Source organism: Jatropha curcas, chromosome 10 (assembly GCF_041381405.1).
Source record: "Jatropha curcas cultivar XTBG-Jc1 chromosome 10, XTBG_Jcur_1.0, whole genome shotgun sequence".
Lineage (NCBI taxonomy): Eukaryota > Viridiplantae > Streptophyta > Magnoliopsida > Malpighiales > Euphorbiaceae > Jatropha > Jatropha curcas.
In genome coordinates, this window is record NC_143160.1 from 10,004,810 (window position 1) to 10,022,278 (window position 17,469).

At 32.4% G+C, this 17,469-nt stretch overlaps 1 protein-coding gene, 1 long non-coding RNA gene and 1 other non-coding gene across 4 annotated transcripts; all 3 read left to right on the top strand.

Annotated features, from left to right (window-relative positions):
• Positions 1-561: 561 nt before the first annotated feature.
• Positions 562-668, top strand: LOC149493061 (small nucleolar RNA R71). The gene has a single exon (XR_016318627.1). It is a non-coding gene; the product is annotated as a small nucleolar RNA R71 (small nucleolar RNA).
• Positions 669-4,493: 3,825 nt separating this feature from the next.
• LOC105636869 (borneol dehydrogenase, mitochondrial) lies at positions 4,494-6,987 on the top strand. The gene is made up of 2 exons (XM_089715777.1): positions 4,494-4,654; positions 6,099-6,987. Exons 1-2 carry the CDS (start codon positions 4,617-4,619, stop codon positions 6,871-6,873), a joined length of 813 nt encoding a protein of 270 aa, XP_089571903.1. The 5' UTR covers positions 4,494-4,616; the 3' UTR covers positions 6,874-6,987.
• A 3,406-nt stretch (positions 6,988-10,393) lies between these two features.
• On the top strand, positions 10,394-11,647 carry LOC149493062 (uncharacterized). Of its 2 annotated transcripts, XR_016318520.1 has the most exons (3): positions 10,394-10,472; positions 10,646-10,934; positions 11,289-11,647. It is a non-coding gene; the product is annotated as an uncharacterized LOC149493062 (long non-coding RNA). The 2 variants fall into 2 exon arrangements; XR_016318519.1 differs by having other exon boundaries at positions 10,400-10,934.
• The last annotated feature ends 5,822 nt before the right edge of the window (positions 11,648-17,469 follow it).

The following is a 17,469-nucleotide window of genomic DNA, read 5'->3' on the forward strand; positions in this document are numbered from 1 at the left end:
AGCCAAAGCTTTAACAATATCATCAAGTGATATACCTTGATTTTGAGAGGAAGAAGATGGTTGATTCACTTGTGGTCTTTGCTGTTGGTAGTGATTTTGCATTGGCTGATTCCCATAACTCAAATTCGGATGGTCTCGCCATCCCGGATTGTAAGAATTAGAATAGGGATCATACATGCGTTGTTGCTGCCCAAAATTTCCTACTGCATTGGCTTGCTGCACTAGTTCATCCTCTTGAAGTGTAGGACACATATCAGTAGCATGACCAGGAACCATGCAAATTCCACATGTTTTAACAGCTTGCATATTTCCTACAGCAATTTGTCTAACCAAAGAAGTTAAATCTGAAATTTGTTTCTCGAGATTAGACGTACTTACCTCATTAACCTTCTTAGACGTGTGATCCACTCTCATTCCAAACTGCTGGGAATTTGCTGCCATGTTAGCAATTAATCTTTTTGCATCTTCCGGTGTCTTGTCAACTAAAGCACCTCCACTAGCATATTTCGATCCATCGGCATAAGTCCCTCATAAAAATATTGGATCAACAGCTGCTCAGTAATTTGATGATGGGGACAGCTTGCACAAAGTTTCTTAAACCGCTCCCAATACTCATATAAACTCTCTTCACTATATTGCTGAATGCCACAAATGTCTTTCCTTATGTTGGCAGCCCGAGATGCAGGAAAATACTTCTCTAAAAATATTCGCTTCATCTCATTCCATGAATTAATCGATCCAGAAGGAAGGTAATACAACCAGTCCTTAGCTTTGTCTTCCAATGAGAAAGGGAAAGCTCGAAGCTTAATTTGCTCTTCTGAAACTCCTTGAGGCTTCATGCTAGAACACACCACATGGAACTCCTTCAAATGTTTATGCGGATCCTCACCTGAAAGTCTATGAAATTTAGGCAACAAATAGATTAGACCAGATTTTAATTCAAAAGCAACATCTAAAGTAGGAAATTGAATGCACAAAGGTTGCTGATTTAGGTCAGGTGTAGCCAATTCTTTCAAGGTTCTAGCAGCCATGGTATCAATTTCAGATTCTGAATCTGAAATTGATTCCCTCGGAGAATTGTTTGAACTATCAGTAATCGTCCGTTCAGATGAGGCTTGACTCAAATTAGCTTGTTTAGCTTTTTTAGCTAATTTTCTCAAACGTTTAGCTGTTTTTTCTACTTCAGGATCAAAAATAATTTCACCAGATTGAGAACTTCTTGTCATAAACCAAATGACTTCAATTCTACAAATTTTACCAAAAACCCGAAACCACAACACTACACAAAGGTAAGAAAACTATTTTAACAAAATAAAAACACAAAATATAATAATCTTTCAGTCCCCAGCAACGGCGCCAAAAATTTAATGTTTGTCGGTTTCACCAAATTTAAATTACTGAATTTAACTGTAGAAGTGGTGAATTCAGGTCGAACCTTAGAGACTGAAATCTTAATTTTTGTGTTTAAAAAGAAGGGGGGGTTTGTTTGTGAAAAAAAATCAACTTAACAGTTCAAAAAGAAAATTAATTAATTAAACTAAAGTAGTAATGCAAATTGATGAAAACCAATTCAAGGTGATTTCTAATCCAATGCACAATTGATCACAGACAACTTATGATTTAATTACTCTTTGAATACTTAACTGAAATTTACCAAAAAACATGATAAATTCCCAAAACTCCCCTATTTCGTTAACTTAAGCCCAGCACCCTCATTAACTCTAATTATTAAACGATCGGGTATTAAGCAATCCCTTTCAATTTAATAAAAGCATTAAGAATCAGGAAGTAGTTAAACTTGAACAACAATTTATAAAGCATAAACCATTTAATTCAACCCTATTGTCTCTATAGATTATTACTGAAAACCTGAAATATAATCAGTAATATCTAATTGCTACTAACATTCAAACTTTCATAACAATTACGGATTATGAAATCTGAAATAGCACTTAATCCTACCAAACAATTCACTAATAGGCCTTTTTAGCAAAGAATTCAATAGAATCAACTCAATAAGAACAAGAAACAACAAATATTCAAGAAGAAACTACTCATTTAAAACCCAAGTCTCACAAAAGTGCAAGGATGATAAATCCCTTGAATTGATGTAAAGAAATTAGCCACTCATAATCATGGCTTCCAATCACCAAAACAAAGAATAAAGAACAAAAACCTAGATTAATAGATGAATTAAGAGAAGAAAAATGTGCCTCCTAGCTGCTGTAGAATCACTCCTTATATAACACCTCCAAAAGGAAAAAGAATCCCTAATCAATTGGGAAATTCAAAAGCAGTAAACAGAAAATATTTGTTGTTCTGATTTCTCCCCTGTTTTTCAGCATCTTCCTCTTCGAATCTGATTCTGACTTCTTCAACAAACTTGCAGATCTCCTTCTCATCTTTCTAACGAACTAAGGTTCGCCAAAACGGACACTCACAGCAGAAGATACGACCTAAAAACCAGATCAGGTTGAAGCAGATATTTCTGCTCAAAACGTTAATCTTCTATGACGTTTTTGAAGACCAAAACGACTTCATTTCATTTAATTGTCTTCTCAAAAACTGTAGGGCTGTCTTCTAAGAATTCAATGGGCCTGGGCTGAGTTAGTTTGGACACTTGGAACTCCAGATATGAAGTCCACAACAGAACAGGTTGTGCTCAGTTATACAGCACATAGCTTCAAAATTCAGAGCTGAATTTGATCAATATTGAGACTGAATTAGCTTCTGATTCCTCTTTGACAATTGTAGAACTTTATTTCATCTTTCCAGCGCATCAAACGGAATCCAATTTGAAGGTCTACAACTCCATATATCCCTGAAAAACCGAACAAGGGTCAAGATAAAAAAATGCTGGAATTTTACCAATTTAATTATATTACTCCAAATGCAACTAAAATAATGTCTAATCGGTAAAAATTGTCTAACAAAGTGAATTAAGCACATAAATAACCCAAAAATGCATATGAATATAGACAATAAAAGCACTTGATAATGCACTTATCAGTTGTGCATGCTAATTGATCATTTAGATGAAAACTAAGACAACTTCAATGTGAGCTTTGATAAAAGTAACGATCTTTAAGTTGGCTTTTATCGTTTTGATTAGGTCAAAATTTTATCTCTATCGTTGTAGTATTTGGTGATATAGTTTTTATAATAATTTTTAAAATTTAAAAGAGCTTTTTATAAAATGTTAAACATTATAATTTTGAGTTTCACAGAGATTAATTAATGAATATTTTAATTAATGCTAGGAAAATTATAGTATCAGCAATTATAAGTTACAATAAAATTATTTAAACATGTACATAAAGTTATGAGGATGAAATTGAATTATGATGTAGAGAGAGTCCACTCCACCACTGTCGCGTCCTCATGTCGGTGAATACCAGACCGGCCAGGTGATGAGTAAATGCGTTTTTTGTGGCTGTAAGAGGAAAGTTCTATTTCATGTTGTCAATGTCAAAGCAATCAATCCTTCTCCAATTAGTGCATCTCAGTGATCCTTGCAAACCAAACATCCGATTAATGTTAATTGAAGTGCAATTATGATAACACAATGCAGAATAATTTTCGCATTTTTTTATTATTTAATAGATACTTAATTAATTTAATTAATGTTATAAGTTGAATTATTTGAATAATAATTTAAAATTTGAGGATGCCTCAGTGTTAAAATAATAAAATCATGGATAAAATTATGTATTCAGTCGCTTAGCATTAGACGGTGGTTTTACTACCATTCATCCTATTTTTGTTTTGTTTCTACAGGTTATAAGATTATTGTAATACGAGTATAATTGATCTAAATTTATAAATTAAAGTTTTTAATAAAATAAATTTTATAAATTAAAGTGATTAATATATATAATTTTATAAATTGTTATATTTATAGGTTAAAATAAAGGTCAATAGTATTATAAGATTAAATTAATAAATTTTACAGCTGAATTTATGTATTCAACAAATAAATATTAAATTTTGGGGATGGATGGTCACCGCATGCTTTTTTATGATTGTAGATTAGTGATCAAATCAATCAGACTTGAGATAAAAGAAAAAGAATAACAAGCACAAAAGGAGATGTCCAATGTTGAGAAAAGACGTGGGATGGTACAAGACAAAGGGAGGGAGGCCCATTTGCAGTGTGATTATCAAATACAAAAAACACATTTTTACATTAAAACATTAATTCTTAAGATTTTTTTAATTTTTTTATATGCAAAATAATTTTCACATGGTTAACTATTTAATAGATGTTTAATTGATATAATTTTTCAAATTGAAGTGTTGAATAAAATGATTTTAAAAGTTAAAGTGTTTAATAGATATACGTTTATAAGCTGAAATGTTTAACGGTTAAAAGTAAAAATAGGGGTTGCTTGCCGTGAGGTTAATATAAAATTTCATGATAAAATTATATATTTCACAATGTCAACTTTATCTTTATGGTCCTAATATTTTACCCAGTAATTCCATTTGCAATAAAGTGCCTGTTTTTTTGAGAAATTTAAAAAAATATTTGTTATATGGCTATAAAAGGAGAGTTTTATTTCATGTTGTGAACAAGTTCTTCTGCTACGATAGTTCTTCAATTGATTGTGAAGGTCATGGCAAGCAATTTCCTTCTCCCATTTAATGCTAGAAGGTGAGCAAATTAAATAATAGTTCTTCATATTAGAAGGTTTTAATATCTTCTTCTTCTTCTTCTTCTTTTTTTTATCTGAACCTCCCAACTTTCTACACAATTCAAAAATAGTAAGAGATTTATCAAAATTTATTATTTTAAAAATATTTTTACAAATTTCTCTTTATTCATTAATTTATTATTATTATTATGATTATTATTATAACAAATAAGTTTCATATTATTAGAGATATAGATATATATATAAATTAATTATGTCTGGGTTCTCATGTTCTACAAATGGTTAAATTAATATTTGCTTCCTGAGGCACTAGACAATCTCCTGTCTCTCAAGTTTGGAAAATTAAATTATTAAATTTCTTTAGTTTTTACTATTAATTATAAGGGGGAAAATGCCTAAATAGATTTCGAAAGCTCTAAATTCTTTGAATAACTATATGTGACTATGGTTATGTGAAAAATTTTGAGAGTTTTGAGAACCAAATCCCATTTTGTTAATATATATATGATGATTCTCTCTATTTTCTTTTATAATTAACAGTTAAAATCATAATATTTAAAGCAAAGTTATAATTACATTACTTAGTTCAGTATTTCTTTGAGTAGGGAACAGATATAGTAAGAGAGAAATAATATATATGAGGAAATTTTTTACCTACACGGGTTGACACCAAGTTTTGACCTATTTTGCTATTTTTTTTTCTTTTTTTCCTTATATCCGACACTTGCAAATTGATTATTAGTTAACTAATTATTATTAAGTATTAGCAAATCATTCAAAAAATCCCTAAACTTTGTAGAAGTTTTAATTGTACTCTATATCCAACTTTCTTCTTCCAGATCCTAAATTTCGAATTTGATTACAGTAGCATCTTAATTTCAAATCCTATACAATTTAATAAATAAAATATTACTTTCACTGGACATCTACTCTCTTTTATGGTCAGGTTAGCCAAAAACTCATGGTTGAACAACACCATAATTAATATTGGTTAGGAATTATTCATAAAAAGCCAAGTAAAATAATAAATTTTAATTAGTTATAGATATAGAATATTAGTTTAGGTTCTTGTTTTGCCATTTTTTAAGCATGAAATTTTATTTATACTTATGTTTAAGCATTTTATATGAATAAATAAAAGTATTTTTATGTTTAAGATGAATAAATTATTTTTATTTAATATTTATTTATGTATAAGCAGTGGTGATAGGAAATGAATCTGATTTGGGGAAAAAGTTAAATTGGGTTTCACGAAAATAAAGTTTTATTCATTAAATTTGATACAATTTGAGATTAAGTTATTATTGTAATTAAAGTTAAATATTAGAGTATTAGGAGAACAAAGTTGAATGTAGGGTGCAAATTAAAACCTCTAAACTTTAGAGTTTTTTAACGACTTGCCCAAATTAATGTATCCATTTCTTGAAAACATGAATACTCTAGACTCGAAGGTAAGGTTGCGTTGATAACCGGAGGCGCTACTAGCATCGGTGCATCCATTGTTAGGACTTTCTGCAAACATGGAGCTAAAGTAATAATCGTCGACATTCAAGATGATCTTGGTCAATCACTCTCCAAAGAACTCGGTACCGATAAGGCGATTTTTGTACATTGTGATGTGACAATAGAATCTGACATTGAAAACGCAGTCGATACTGCGATTTTTATTTTCAAAAAACTTGATATAATGGTGAACAACGCTGCGATTGGAGATCCTCGTAAACCAAGCATAGTTGACAATGACATAGCAGATTTTGAGCGAGTTGTTAAGGTGAACCTAATTGGAGTTTTCTTAGGAACCAAACACGCAGCTCGAGTGATGATTCCTGCTCGACAAGGGAGTATAATTACACTAGGCAGCGTTTGCTCAAGTGTAGGTGGTGTGGCATCTCATGCATACACTAGTACAAAGCATGGAGTCGTAGGTCTAGCAAAAAATGCAGCGGCGGAGCTTGGCCGGTTCGGAATTAGGGTGAATTGCTTATCCCCTTATTTTATTGAAACGCCGTTGAGTATGAATTTTTTCAAAATGAAGGAAGATGGAAAGTCTGGTGTTTATTCAAATCTTGAAGGAGTGAAGCTTACAGAAGAAGATGTAGCACAAGCTGCTATATATTTAGGAAGTGATGAGTCTAAGTATGTGAGTGGACATAATTTAGCATTAGATGGTGGTTTTACTACCATCAATCCTGCTTTTGGCTTGTTCTCTAGGTTATAAGGTCATATAGTATTTTTATATATATTCTAATAAATTGTGACTTGTAATTAATAAATAGTATAAGGTTATATAGTAAATTAATACCATTAATCTTGCTTTTAGCTTGTGACGAAATATTGGTAGTTCAAAAAATATTTTCAATTCAAATATTTGGTTTGATTGCCATCAAAAAAAATTTACAAATTCAAATGTGTCTAAATTCAAATTAATATTATTATTTGATTCAAAAATTTAATACATTAAGTTTGTATTGTTTAATTCTAATCTTGGGAAAGAACTTCATACATTAAGACTATGTTTGGTTGAATGCAATCAACCATATAAATGAATGATGATTATATTACATGATTTATGATAATGGTTGAATGATAATGTTTCGATGATTTATGATAATGTAGTTCGTCATGTTTAAAAAGTGTTTTTATATATTTGTTTCATTTAAAGCTCTCAACTTTCTACACAATTCAAAAATATTAAGGCTATATTTAGTTTGATGTAATGCAATTAAAGATATAATGTAATGGAATGTAATCACTATTTCATTACTATGTTTGGTCATATAATTGAAAAAATTTATGGAATGTAACCATCATTCCTTTTTTAAATTTGTTTGTAAATATGTAATGTAATTAGTATACCAGCAACACCACTCTTCCACCACCAACATTGCCACTCTTCCACCACCACTCACCTCCACCGCCACCACAACCACTACTCTATCACCATCACCACCATCATAACCACCACTTCAACACTACCAACTCAAACACCACTCTACCACCACCACATTATTATTAATACAAAAGAAATATTTGAACTAAAAGATATTTTCTATTTATGCTATTAAAGACTTTATATTTATAAATTTATTTGAACTAAAAAATTAAAAGAAAGTAACCAAAGAAATATAATTTTTATTAAGTGGTGTTGGTGATGGAGTGTGGTGACAGCAGTGATAGAGCATTGGTGGAGTGGTGGTGGTGGTGCAATGATGGTGGTGGTATTGGGATGGTGATTGTGGTGGTACAGTGTTGAAGTGGTGGTGCTAGGTTAGTGATAGAGTGGTGGTGGTGGTGGTAAAGGTAGAGGAATGATGGTGATGGTGGAATTTTTATGGTGGTGGTTGAGGTGGTGGTGGGGATGGTGGGGATGGTGGAGTGGTAGTGGAGCAGTTCTGGTATTGGTACAGTTTTTACTGGAGTGATTTGATGTAATTAGTATTATATGTATGAAACGACCCGAAAATTTAATTTCGAAGAATTTTCATTTAAAAACTAAATTTTTTATTTCAACCAATGAGATTATACCAGCTAGTATTTTATTATTGCTAAACTGGACCCGTAACCCAATTCGATTTTTCAAAAACCAAGCGAAAAACTCGAAAACCAAGCAAATTGAGCCAAATCATAGAATTAGACCAAACCGGTTCGAATCGAACCGGAATGGTCTAGAAGCTTTATAATTTTCCTTTCTTTTCTTTTCTTTTTTTTTCTTTTCTTCTTTTCTTTTCTTCTTTTTCCAGCAGCGTCGACCTCACCCCTCCCCTCTCCTTGTGACATCCTACTGAGTCGAGTCTTAGCATAGAGTTGAGTAGTCGAGTTGAGTCGAGTTGAACCAAACCCGGTTGGGGTAGAATGGGTTATTAAGTGGAGTTACTTGATTGAGAGAAAAGATTAAAGCACATGGGTGAGGATTGATTTGCATTAAAAGATCAAGCTTGGGTATTAAGTTGTAGCCTGTTTACAATTGAGGTACCATTTAGAACTTTTACACACAAAGTCATGGATCTTTTAGAGCCTACCCGTGCATACCCATTTCACTTTCCCATTTTCATGTTTATCTTCATCTTCTTCATTTTCTTCCTTTCCTCTTCCACCTTCCTTTCAATTTTAATGGTAGTTAAGCCTTAACTTCAATTTTTCTTCTATACAAGTAAGTAAACCTTCTTGAAGTTCATAATTGAATCATTTGGTGCTATTATTTTAGAATTCATAAGAATTCTTATTTATAGGTGAAGGGAGTTCAAAGAGTGTAGAAAAAAGAAGTTAAAGAGGAGCTCAAGCTTTTGGAGTAAAGGTTTGATATCTCTTGTTATTTTCCATTTTCTTTGCATGAGAATTGTGTGGTGTGTTGCTAGTGAGACAATATATTGCTTCATGTTGAGTGGGAGGACTGGTAATGGTGAGAAACAGGGGAGAACAGGGGAGGTATTGAATAAATGCAGTAAATATTGAGTTTATGTTGAAACAGGTTTTGCTGGAAATTTTACCAGTAACTTCATCTTGATTTTGACCCCATTTAATGATGGAATTAGGAATGTCATAGAAGAGTTATTTGTTCCTCTATGTGTTATCTTTACATGGGTTTTTGAATCATTCAAATCGGAGTTGTATATTGAGAGATATGACCAAAAGAGTACAGATAGTGCAGGCTGGAAGCGCGTGCGCGAATTGCATGACAAGTTCGCGTTGCCTTCTCGCGCTCGCGAATTTGAACTACGCACTCGTGACTTTCACCTGAAACTCTCTGACTCTTATTTGGCACATCTCGCGCTCGCGACTTGTGCTCGCAAACTCGCTGACTCTCATTTGGCATTTCTCGCGCTCGCGACTTTGAAGTGCGCGCTCGCGTACTTGGCCCTTGGCCTGTAAGCGATCGCGACCTTCATCGCGCGCTCGCGAATTTGGCCTGGGAACTCACTGTCTCTCATTTGGCACTTTTCGCGCTCGCGACTTTCAAGTACGCGCTCGCGACTTGTGCCCGATAACTCACTGTCTCTCATCTGGTGCATTACGCGCTCGTGACTTGTGCCCGATAACTCACTGTCTCTCATCTGGTGCATTACGCGCTCGCGACTTTGCAAGGCGCGCTCGCGACTTGTGTTTTCATGCACTTTTGGACTTCTTTTTCAATGCAATTGTATTCCTTTGCTTCACTTATATGCCTCCAATCATTTTAACACCAAAATACAACATTAAATCATGTATCAAAACAACATGCAAGCATGCAAATGATGTGAAATCAAATATACATTATGAATTATGAAGTTATGAACTATTAATATGATGTTGTGTTATATTATTGACATACCAACATTATGCTCCATTGAGGTTAGGTAGAAACCATGTAGATAAGGCTATGTCGCGACATAGGATAGCAGATCTGCACCTCATACAGTTTGATACTCCGGCTACAGGCCGTTGAGTGGATATGATTATATATGGGCCATAGCAGCCAAGCATACAGTATTCATCCAGTTTCATATAGTTTTTCTTATCACTTCGGTTTCACTATAACCTTATGGAGCCATACAGATATCTTGACATAACATTTCATGAATTATACAGTATTATAAACAGTACAAAAGATAATCAAGGTATCATGAAAGTATCATGATGTGTGTGCTTATATGTACCATATGTGTTTACATGGTTCTTTCTATACATGTATGTGTTCAATTGTTTCTTTATCTGTTGAGATATCCACTGAGCTTTATTTGCTCAGCGAGTTACCTGTTTAACTCGCAGGTTTTGAGTTTGGACCATAGAGAGTCGGCTTACAAATGCTGCAGTTCATCTGTAGAAGACTCAATCTTCAGGGTAGCTACTCATTTTAATATGTATCTTTGTCTACCCTTTTTATGGCATGTACAGGGCACTCAGTTGGGCCCATTTCATTTTGACACTAGTATCATGTTTTGTAAATATAAATTACATTATTTTTGTATACAACATCAGCATGCTATTATATTCAATATACATTATGACTTCAGCATGTCAGGCCATACAGTCAACCAGTTTGTAGCATCTCGGTCCGGTTCATTCGGGTTTACGGGTGGACCGGGAAGGGGTGTTACACTCCTCCTCTCGTTTTTCCGACCGCCTAAGACCAGCGCCTCCTCGCCGTCGACTCCTTGCCGCAGCAACCCGGCCTTCCTTTCCCTTCTCTCCGTTTCCGCTTCTGGTGAGCGCAAGAAGCACGGCGAGGCTGGGACTTCAATCCGATCGAGATAGCGTCTTCATCCTTCTCTCCGAGCGATTCCGGCGACTATTGCCGACAAGGTAAGCCAATTTTTGACCTTCTTCAGTAGAATTTATGAGTTCTTGCTGAATGATGAAGGATTTGATTTATGAATTAAGTTAGCGTTGGAACTAAATCCCTAGTTACTACTGTTCATGCAATTTTACTAAGGAGAATTTAATTCTTCAATCTAATTTAAGTTATAGAACAATCTACTGAATATATTAGCATGAATAAGGTGATATTGTTTGTGGGTGCTGATGTAATGTCATATGATTCACTGTTGTGTGTTCATTCAGTATACTAGGGTGCATTTTGCTTGACTGTATGTGGTATGTATTATTTATTATTATTCACTGAGTTGCAAAACTCACCCCCCCCAACAAACCTCCCAGGTACTAGGAAGCAGCTGATTCGACTGAAGCTCTGCAATCTTCTCCGCAGAGTTACAAATGTAAACTTTATATTCATGTTATTTAATTTTGGATGTATAAATTATTCTGTTATCAGATTATTTTTGGATTCCGCAGTTATAGGGTTGTGTATTAATATTGGACTTATTGTTAGCACTACACTATAAATTAAATGTTAGGTAATTAGCTGCAGGTGAACCAGTAAGCCCATAACGTGATTATAATTTATTGTGAATAGGCCCTGGTTATACATTATGTGTTATTTGAGTTTGGGCCAGATGTTTGTATATGGGTTTACTGTTTTGATGAAATTGGAAAAGATAGGTAGACATATTGGATAATTTAGGCTTACTACGGGCCTCGGGGGCCTTAAGCTTACCTGGGCCCTAGTGCCGGTCCAGCCCATGGAAACGGGTCGTGACAAAGTTGGTATCAGAGCTTAGGTTAGAAATTTTAGGACACAACTGTGGAGCATAGGAAATTTCTTTATGTTGGGATCGGCCGTAACCAACATAAGGAAGGAAACCTTGTGATTTTCCTCTCTAGGGATTGTGGACGCACTAGACCCTATGAGGTGGGAAAATCCACATCTATTGTGTAGATCCATAGACTATAGAAGAAGTAATTCAAAGTTTTAAGTGAAAGTAGTAGACAGTAAGATAAGTCAATCGTAGTACCTATAGGGGCTAGAGTTGGTATCAACCCTTAAGCTAGGAGATGGAGTAATACCTGATGGTAGTGGATTGGCTTGATCACCCAGTACACTACTTTTCATGTGAGCTCTATTCCTACAGTGAATAGGATAGGGTAGAGAATAAATAAGATTTTCATTGGTATGGCAGGTTCATGGACATAGACAGTAATTTTAAGGCGATTAGGAATATGTGAACAAAGATTCAGTCAGCTACTGAATTTCTTTAGAAATAATCCAAAAAAAATATAAATTTTATGTGATTTTATTTACTTGTTATTTGAATTTAAAATCCCATCTTGATGTTGAATTTAAATTGTATTATGATAAATAATATATAAAAAAAAAGACTATTTATATAGAAAATTATTTTTGAGAGTTGTCTATTTATATCATGGGGCTAGTAGAATAAGATAATGGGATGGTAATGATAATGATAATGATAACAATGATAAAGGTAAGTAGGTAGTTCATAGTCAGGACAAAAACAGGAACGTTGGAAAGGTCGAGTAGACAATTTTGGAATAGGAATTAAGTTGCTACTAAATTTGGAGTATAGGACTGTTAATGTGTAAAGTGAGAAAGAAAACATTAGGAATGGACTTGAATAATTTAAGGGTATAGAAATGATATATGACGAGTTGTAATATATATATGAGGAGTAAGTAGGAGATAAAAATTAGAAGGATTTATGAATATCTTACTAGACTTAGATGAGGAATGGACGTGTTGAAAATTCTAAAGTCAAATATGAAGTCAAAGATAGGTGAGACAGGTGAGTTGAATTTGAATTTGATATATGTTAGCAATAGATAGATGCTAAGTTAATAGTTCCACATATGGTGCCTAACACTTAGTTAAATAAGACTAATTAAAATGTTAGTGATTATGTAAGTCATGAGTGATGATGATTAGTAGTATGAAAGAAACCAAGTGGACGAAATAATTAATAAGAATATTTAATATACTTAGGATGAAGTAATAGCAACATTGGTGGAATGAAAAGTTATTAAAATATAAGAGCTAGGAGAGACGAAAGGTGTTATTATGAAAGCCCATTTGATGATAAGTTTTAGGGTAACTTGAGAGATTAAGTATTAAAGAGCACAGTGATATCCTTAGTTTAGGAACTATCTAATAGATGTACTAGTGTATGGTAAAGATGTTATGAGGAGAATAGGACTTGTATTGGTAAGAATCAAGAGAATAAGCTCAAGTCGCCCTGTGATACTAATAGACAACGAAAGTTACAAGACGATTTTTCTTAAAGTTTTGAATAAAAAAAAAAAAAGTTTTCGAACTTTTGATTAAGCAAAGATGTAGTAATAACATATGTAAACTAAATGAGTTAATCCTTATTATAAGTCAATCAAATTTTAGTTATTTTTAGTTTTCGTAAGCTCTGTATTTAATCCTTACCAATATATTTTGCTTTCATAGAATATGTGTTTTGGTTAGATTGATGGAAAAGCCTTTTGACATTACCATTGTGTATTTTCAACTTTATTGGAACATGGTTTTCATGGACAAATATGTAATAAAATTTAAATTTTCAAATAAAATTAAATAATCTTGAGAAAAATATGTATTATTAATTATTATTATTATTATTCTGCATGTTACTGCTAAACTCGGTTTTATTAAACGACTTTCTAAAGATTTCAGTAGCCGACTGATAATAGAAATTGGAGGTTATAGTAATAGACTTAAGTTTCCTGTGAGTTTTAATCAAGTGACAATAGATGTAATAGATGGTTGAACGAATACATTTTGAGTGCGATGGAACCTTGTTTGCTAGTTTAAGGGGTTTGATTTATAATGAAACCTTTCATTCATTTATTCTTGGATGTCAATCAAATGATAATTTGTTTGTTAAATATCCTTACATGCTTCCTTTTCTAGTTGCATTCCTATTTCTTGCTCATCTCTAAAATTCAAGGACGAATTTTTATAAGGGGGGGGGGGGGATTGAAACGACCCGAAAATTTAATTTCGAAGAATTTTCATTTAAAAACTAAATTTTTTATTTCAACCAATGAGATTATACCAGCTAGTATTTTATTATTGCTAAACTGGACCCGTAACCCAATTCGATTTTTCAAAAACCAAGCGAAAAACTCGAAAATCAAGCAAATTGAGCCAAATCATAGAATTAGACCAAACCGGTTCGAATCGAACCGGAATGGTCTAGAAGCTTTATAATTTTCCTTTCTTTTCTTTTCTTTTTTTTTTCTTTTCTTCTTTTTCCAGCAGCGTCGACCTCACCCCTCCCCTCTCCTCCTCTCGTTTTTCCGACCGCCTAAGACCAGCGCCTCCTCGCCGTCGACTCCTTGCCGCAGCAACCCGGCCTTCCTTTCCCTTCCCTCCGTTTCCGCTTTTGGTGAGCGCAAGAAGCACGGCGAGGCTGGGACTTCAACCCGATCGAGATAGCGTCTTCATCCTTCTCTCCGAGCGATTCCGGCGACTATTGCCGACAAGGTAAGCCAATTTTTGACCTTCTTCAGTAGAATTTATGAGTTCTTGCTGAATGATGAAGGATTTGATTTATGAATAAAGTTAGCGTTGGAACTAAATCCCTAGTTACTACTGTTCATGCAATTTTACTAAGGAGAATTTAATTCTTCAATCTAATTTAAGTTATAGAACAATCTACCGAATCTATTAGCATGAATAAGGTGATATTGTTTGTGGGTGCTGATGTAATGTCATATGATTCACTGTTGTGTGTTCATTCAGTATACTAGGGTGCATTTTGGTTGACTGTATGTGGTATGTATTATTTATTATTATTCACTGAGTTGCAAAACTCACCCCCCCCAACAAACCTCCCAGGTACTAGGAAGCAGCTGATTCGACTGAAGCTCTGCAATCTTCTCCGCAGAGTTACAAATATAAACTTTATATTCATGTTATTTAATTTTGGATGTATAAATTATTCTGTTATCAGATTATTTTTGGATTCCGCAGTTATAGGGTTGTGTATTAATATTGGACTTATTGTTAGCACTACACTATAAATTAAATGTTAGGTAATTAGCTGCAGGTGAACCAGTAAGCCCATAACGTGATTATAATTTATTGTGAATAGGCCCTGGTTATACATTATGTGTTATTTGAGTTTGGGCCAGATGTTTGTATATGGGTTTACTGTTTTGATGAAATTGGAAAAGATAGGTAGACATATTGGATAATTTAGGCTTATTACGGGCCTCGGGGGCCTTAAGCTTACCTGGGCCCTAGTGCCGGTCCGGCCCATGGAAACGGGTCGTGACAATGTATTTGCTAATACATGTATTTTTTTATGAAATGAATATTAAATCAATTTAAGTAATGAAAATTACGTATATAATCTAAATTACCTTACAATGTTAAAAAAAAAAAGTTTAATCATAATGTAATTCCCATTCCATTACTTAGTTGATTACACCATACCAAACATGACCTAAGAGATTTATCCAAATGCATTCTATTACTGCTACTGCTGTTCAAACAAGAAATAATTATCATAGAAGTGCCTATTGTTTCTTTCAAACCAGATACCTCAATGTAATTAATAATATATCGTATCTATATTAAGCTGTGGAATAAAAATTTATAGAGTAGTTATTTAATTTTGAATATTTAACGGTACATAACATTTAAACTTCAAAGTCTAGGCTGCAATATTTTTTCCACTGCATCAGACCTTGATGGAAGCTGTAGATATTCCCAATCATCCTCATCATTTGCACTGAAACAGCTATCGATAAGTTGGCTAAACCTAAATCCAATAATTCAAAATTTTTGAAACCTTAAATTGACTATTGATAATTGTGGATTCCATTTAATTTCAAACTTTCAGTGTCAATCAATTCCAGTATAGTTCCAATGAACAGACGTTTTAGATCGCATGTTGCATATTATTTTTTAAAAAATAATTAATAGAAATTCGTTTCTGAAGTTTTTCAAAAAAAATTAATGTAAATTTAAAAAAATATCTTTTTTTATTTACTTTTAATTTTTTAACTCAAGCATATCATGTAATAACAAATTTATTTAGAATTGTAAATTTGTATAAAATAGATTAAATGATTATAATTTTTTTAAATAAACTTTAAATTTGCATAAAACTTATACATGTTAATTTTTTTTATTATTTGAATAAATAATAATGTGAAAAATGAAAAGTTTGAAAATTTTGAGAATGAAATTGATTTATGATGTGGAGCCCCTCCACCATCGTCGCATGACTTATGTCTTGTGAAAACTAGCCAGGTGATGACTACATGTACGTTTTTTTGTGTGGCTCTGAAAAGGAAAGTTTCATTTCATGACGTCAATGTCATGGCCAGCAATAATGCTTGAAGACAAGCAAATTAAATTATGTACATCCTTATCTTAAAAGTGTAATAATTATTACTTTTAAGAAAATAATTTATTTTAAAGTATTTTTTATATTTATATTTTAAAGAAGTAGTAAATATTTTTTTATATTTATTATTTATATGTGATCAGTAATTATTAGTTTAATTTAATAATTTTTTTAGTTAATAAATATTAAATTAAAGATAATATAGTCAATTTATTTAATAATTTATTGTAATTTAGACAAATTTAATGATTTTTTTAAAAAATATAAAATTTTAAATATAATAAATATTATGGAACATAAATAATATATTTTTCTCTTTTTAGGTGGACGATTCCAAAAAATTACCTTCAATTATTCATTTATTTTAATTAATAAGACAACAAGAAATAATTATCATAGAAGTGCCAATACAAACAGATACATTGAAGAACCTAATGTTTCTTTCAAACCAAAGGCCTCAATGTAATTAATAATATATCGTATCTATATTAAGCTGTGGAATAATAATTTATAAAGTAGTTATTTAATATTTAATATTTAACGATACATAACATTCAAACTTTAAAGTCCAGGCTGCAATGTTTTTCCACTGTATCAGACCTCGATGGAAGTTGTAGATATTACCAATCATCGTCATCAATTGCACTGAAATAGCGATCCACCGTGTCCTTGCTCACTAACTCCAGTTTTGGAGGTTCCCACTTTAATTGCATAGAGATAAAAAATAAATTTAAGTGACAAAGAGGTATAATATATCTGGCAATGTATTGTGTGATGAACAATTTTAATTAATTTTTAAATTATATATGTATTAGATTTTAAATATATATATATATATATATATATATATATATATATATATATATATATATATATATATATATATATATATATATATAACTTCTTTTTTTTTATACTTGCACGAGGTATTAAAACCGATGTCCGTTTTAACTGTCCATAAATCTAACTAATCCCTGCTCTCCTTTGAAGGCAAAAGGACTAACTCGGAGAGAGAAATATATATATAACTGCAAGCGTAAATAAATTATTAACAGTTACCAAATAAGTAAATTACCTTTGGTTTTTTATCTTTATCAAAAAACATAGCTCTTGAACCCTTT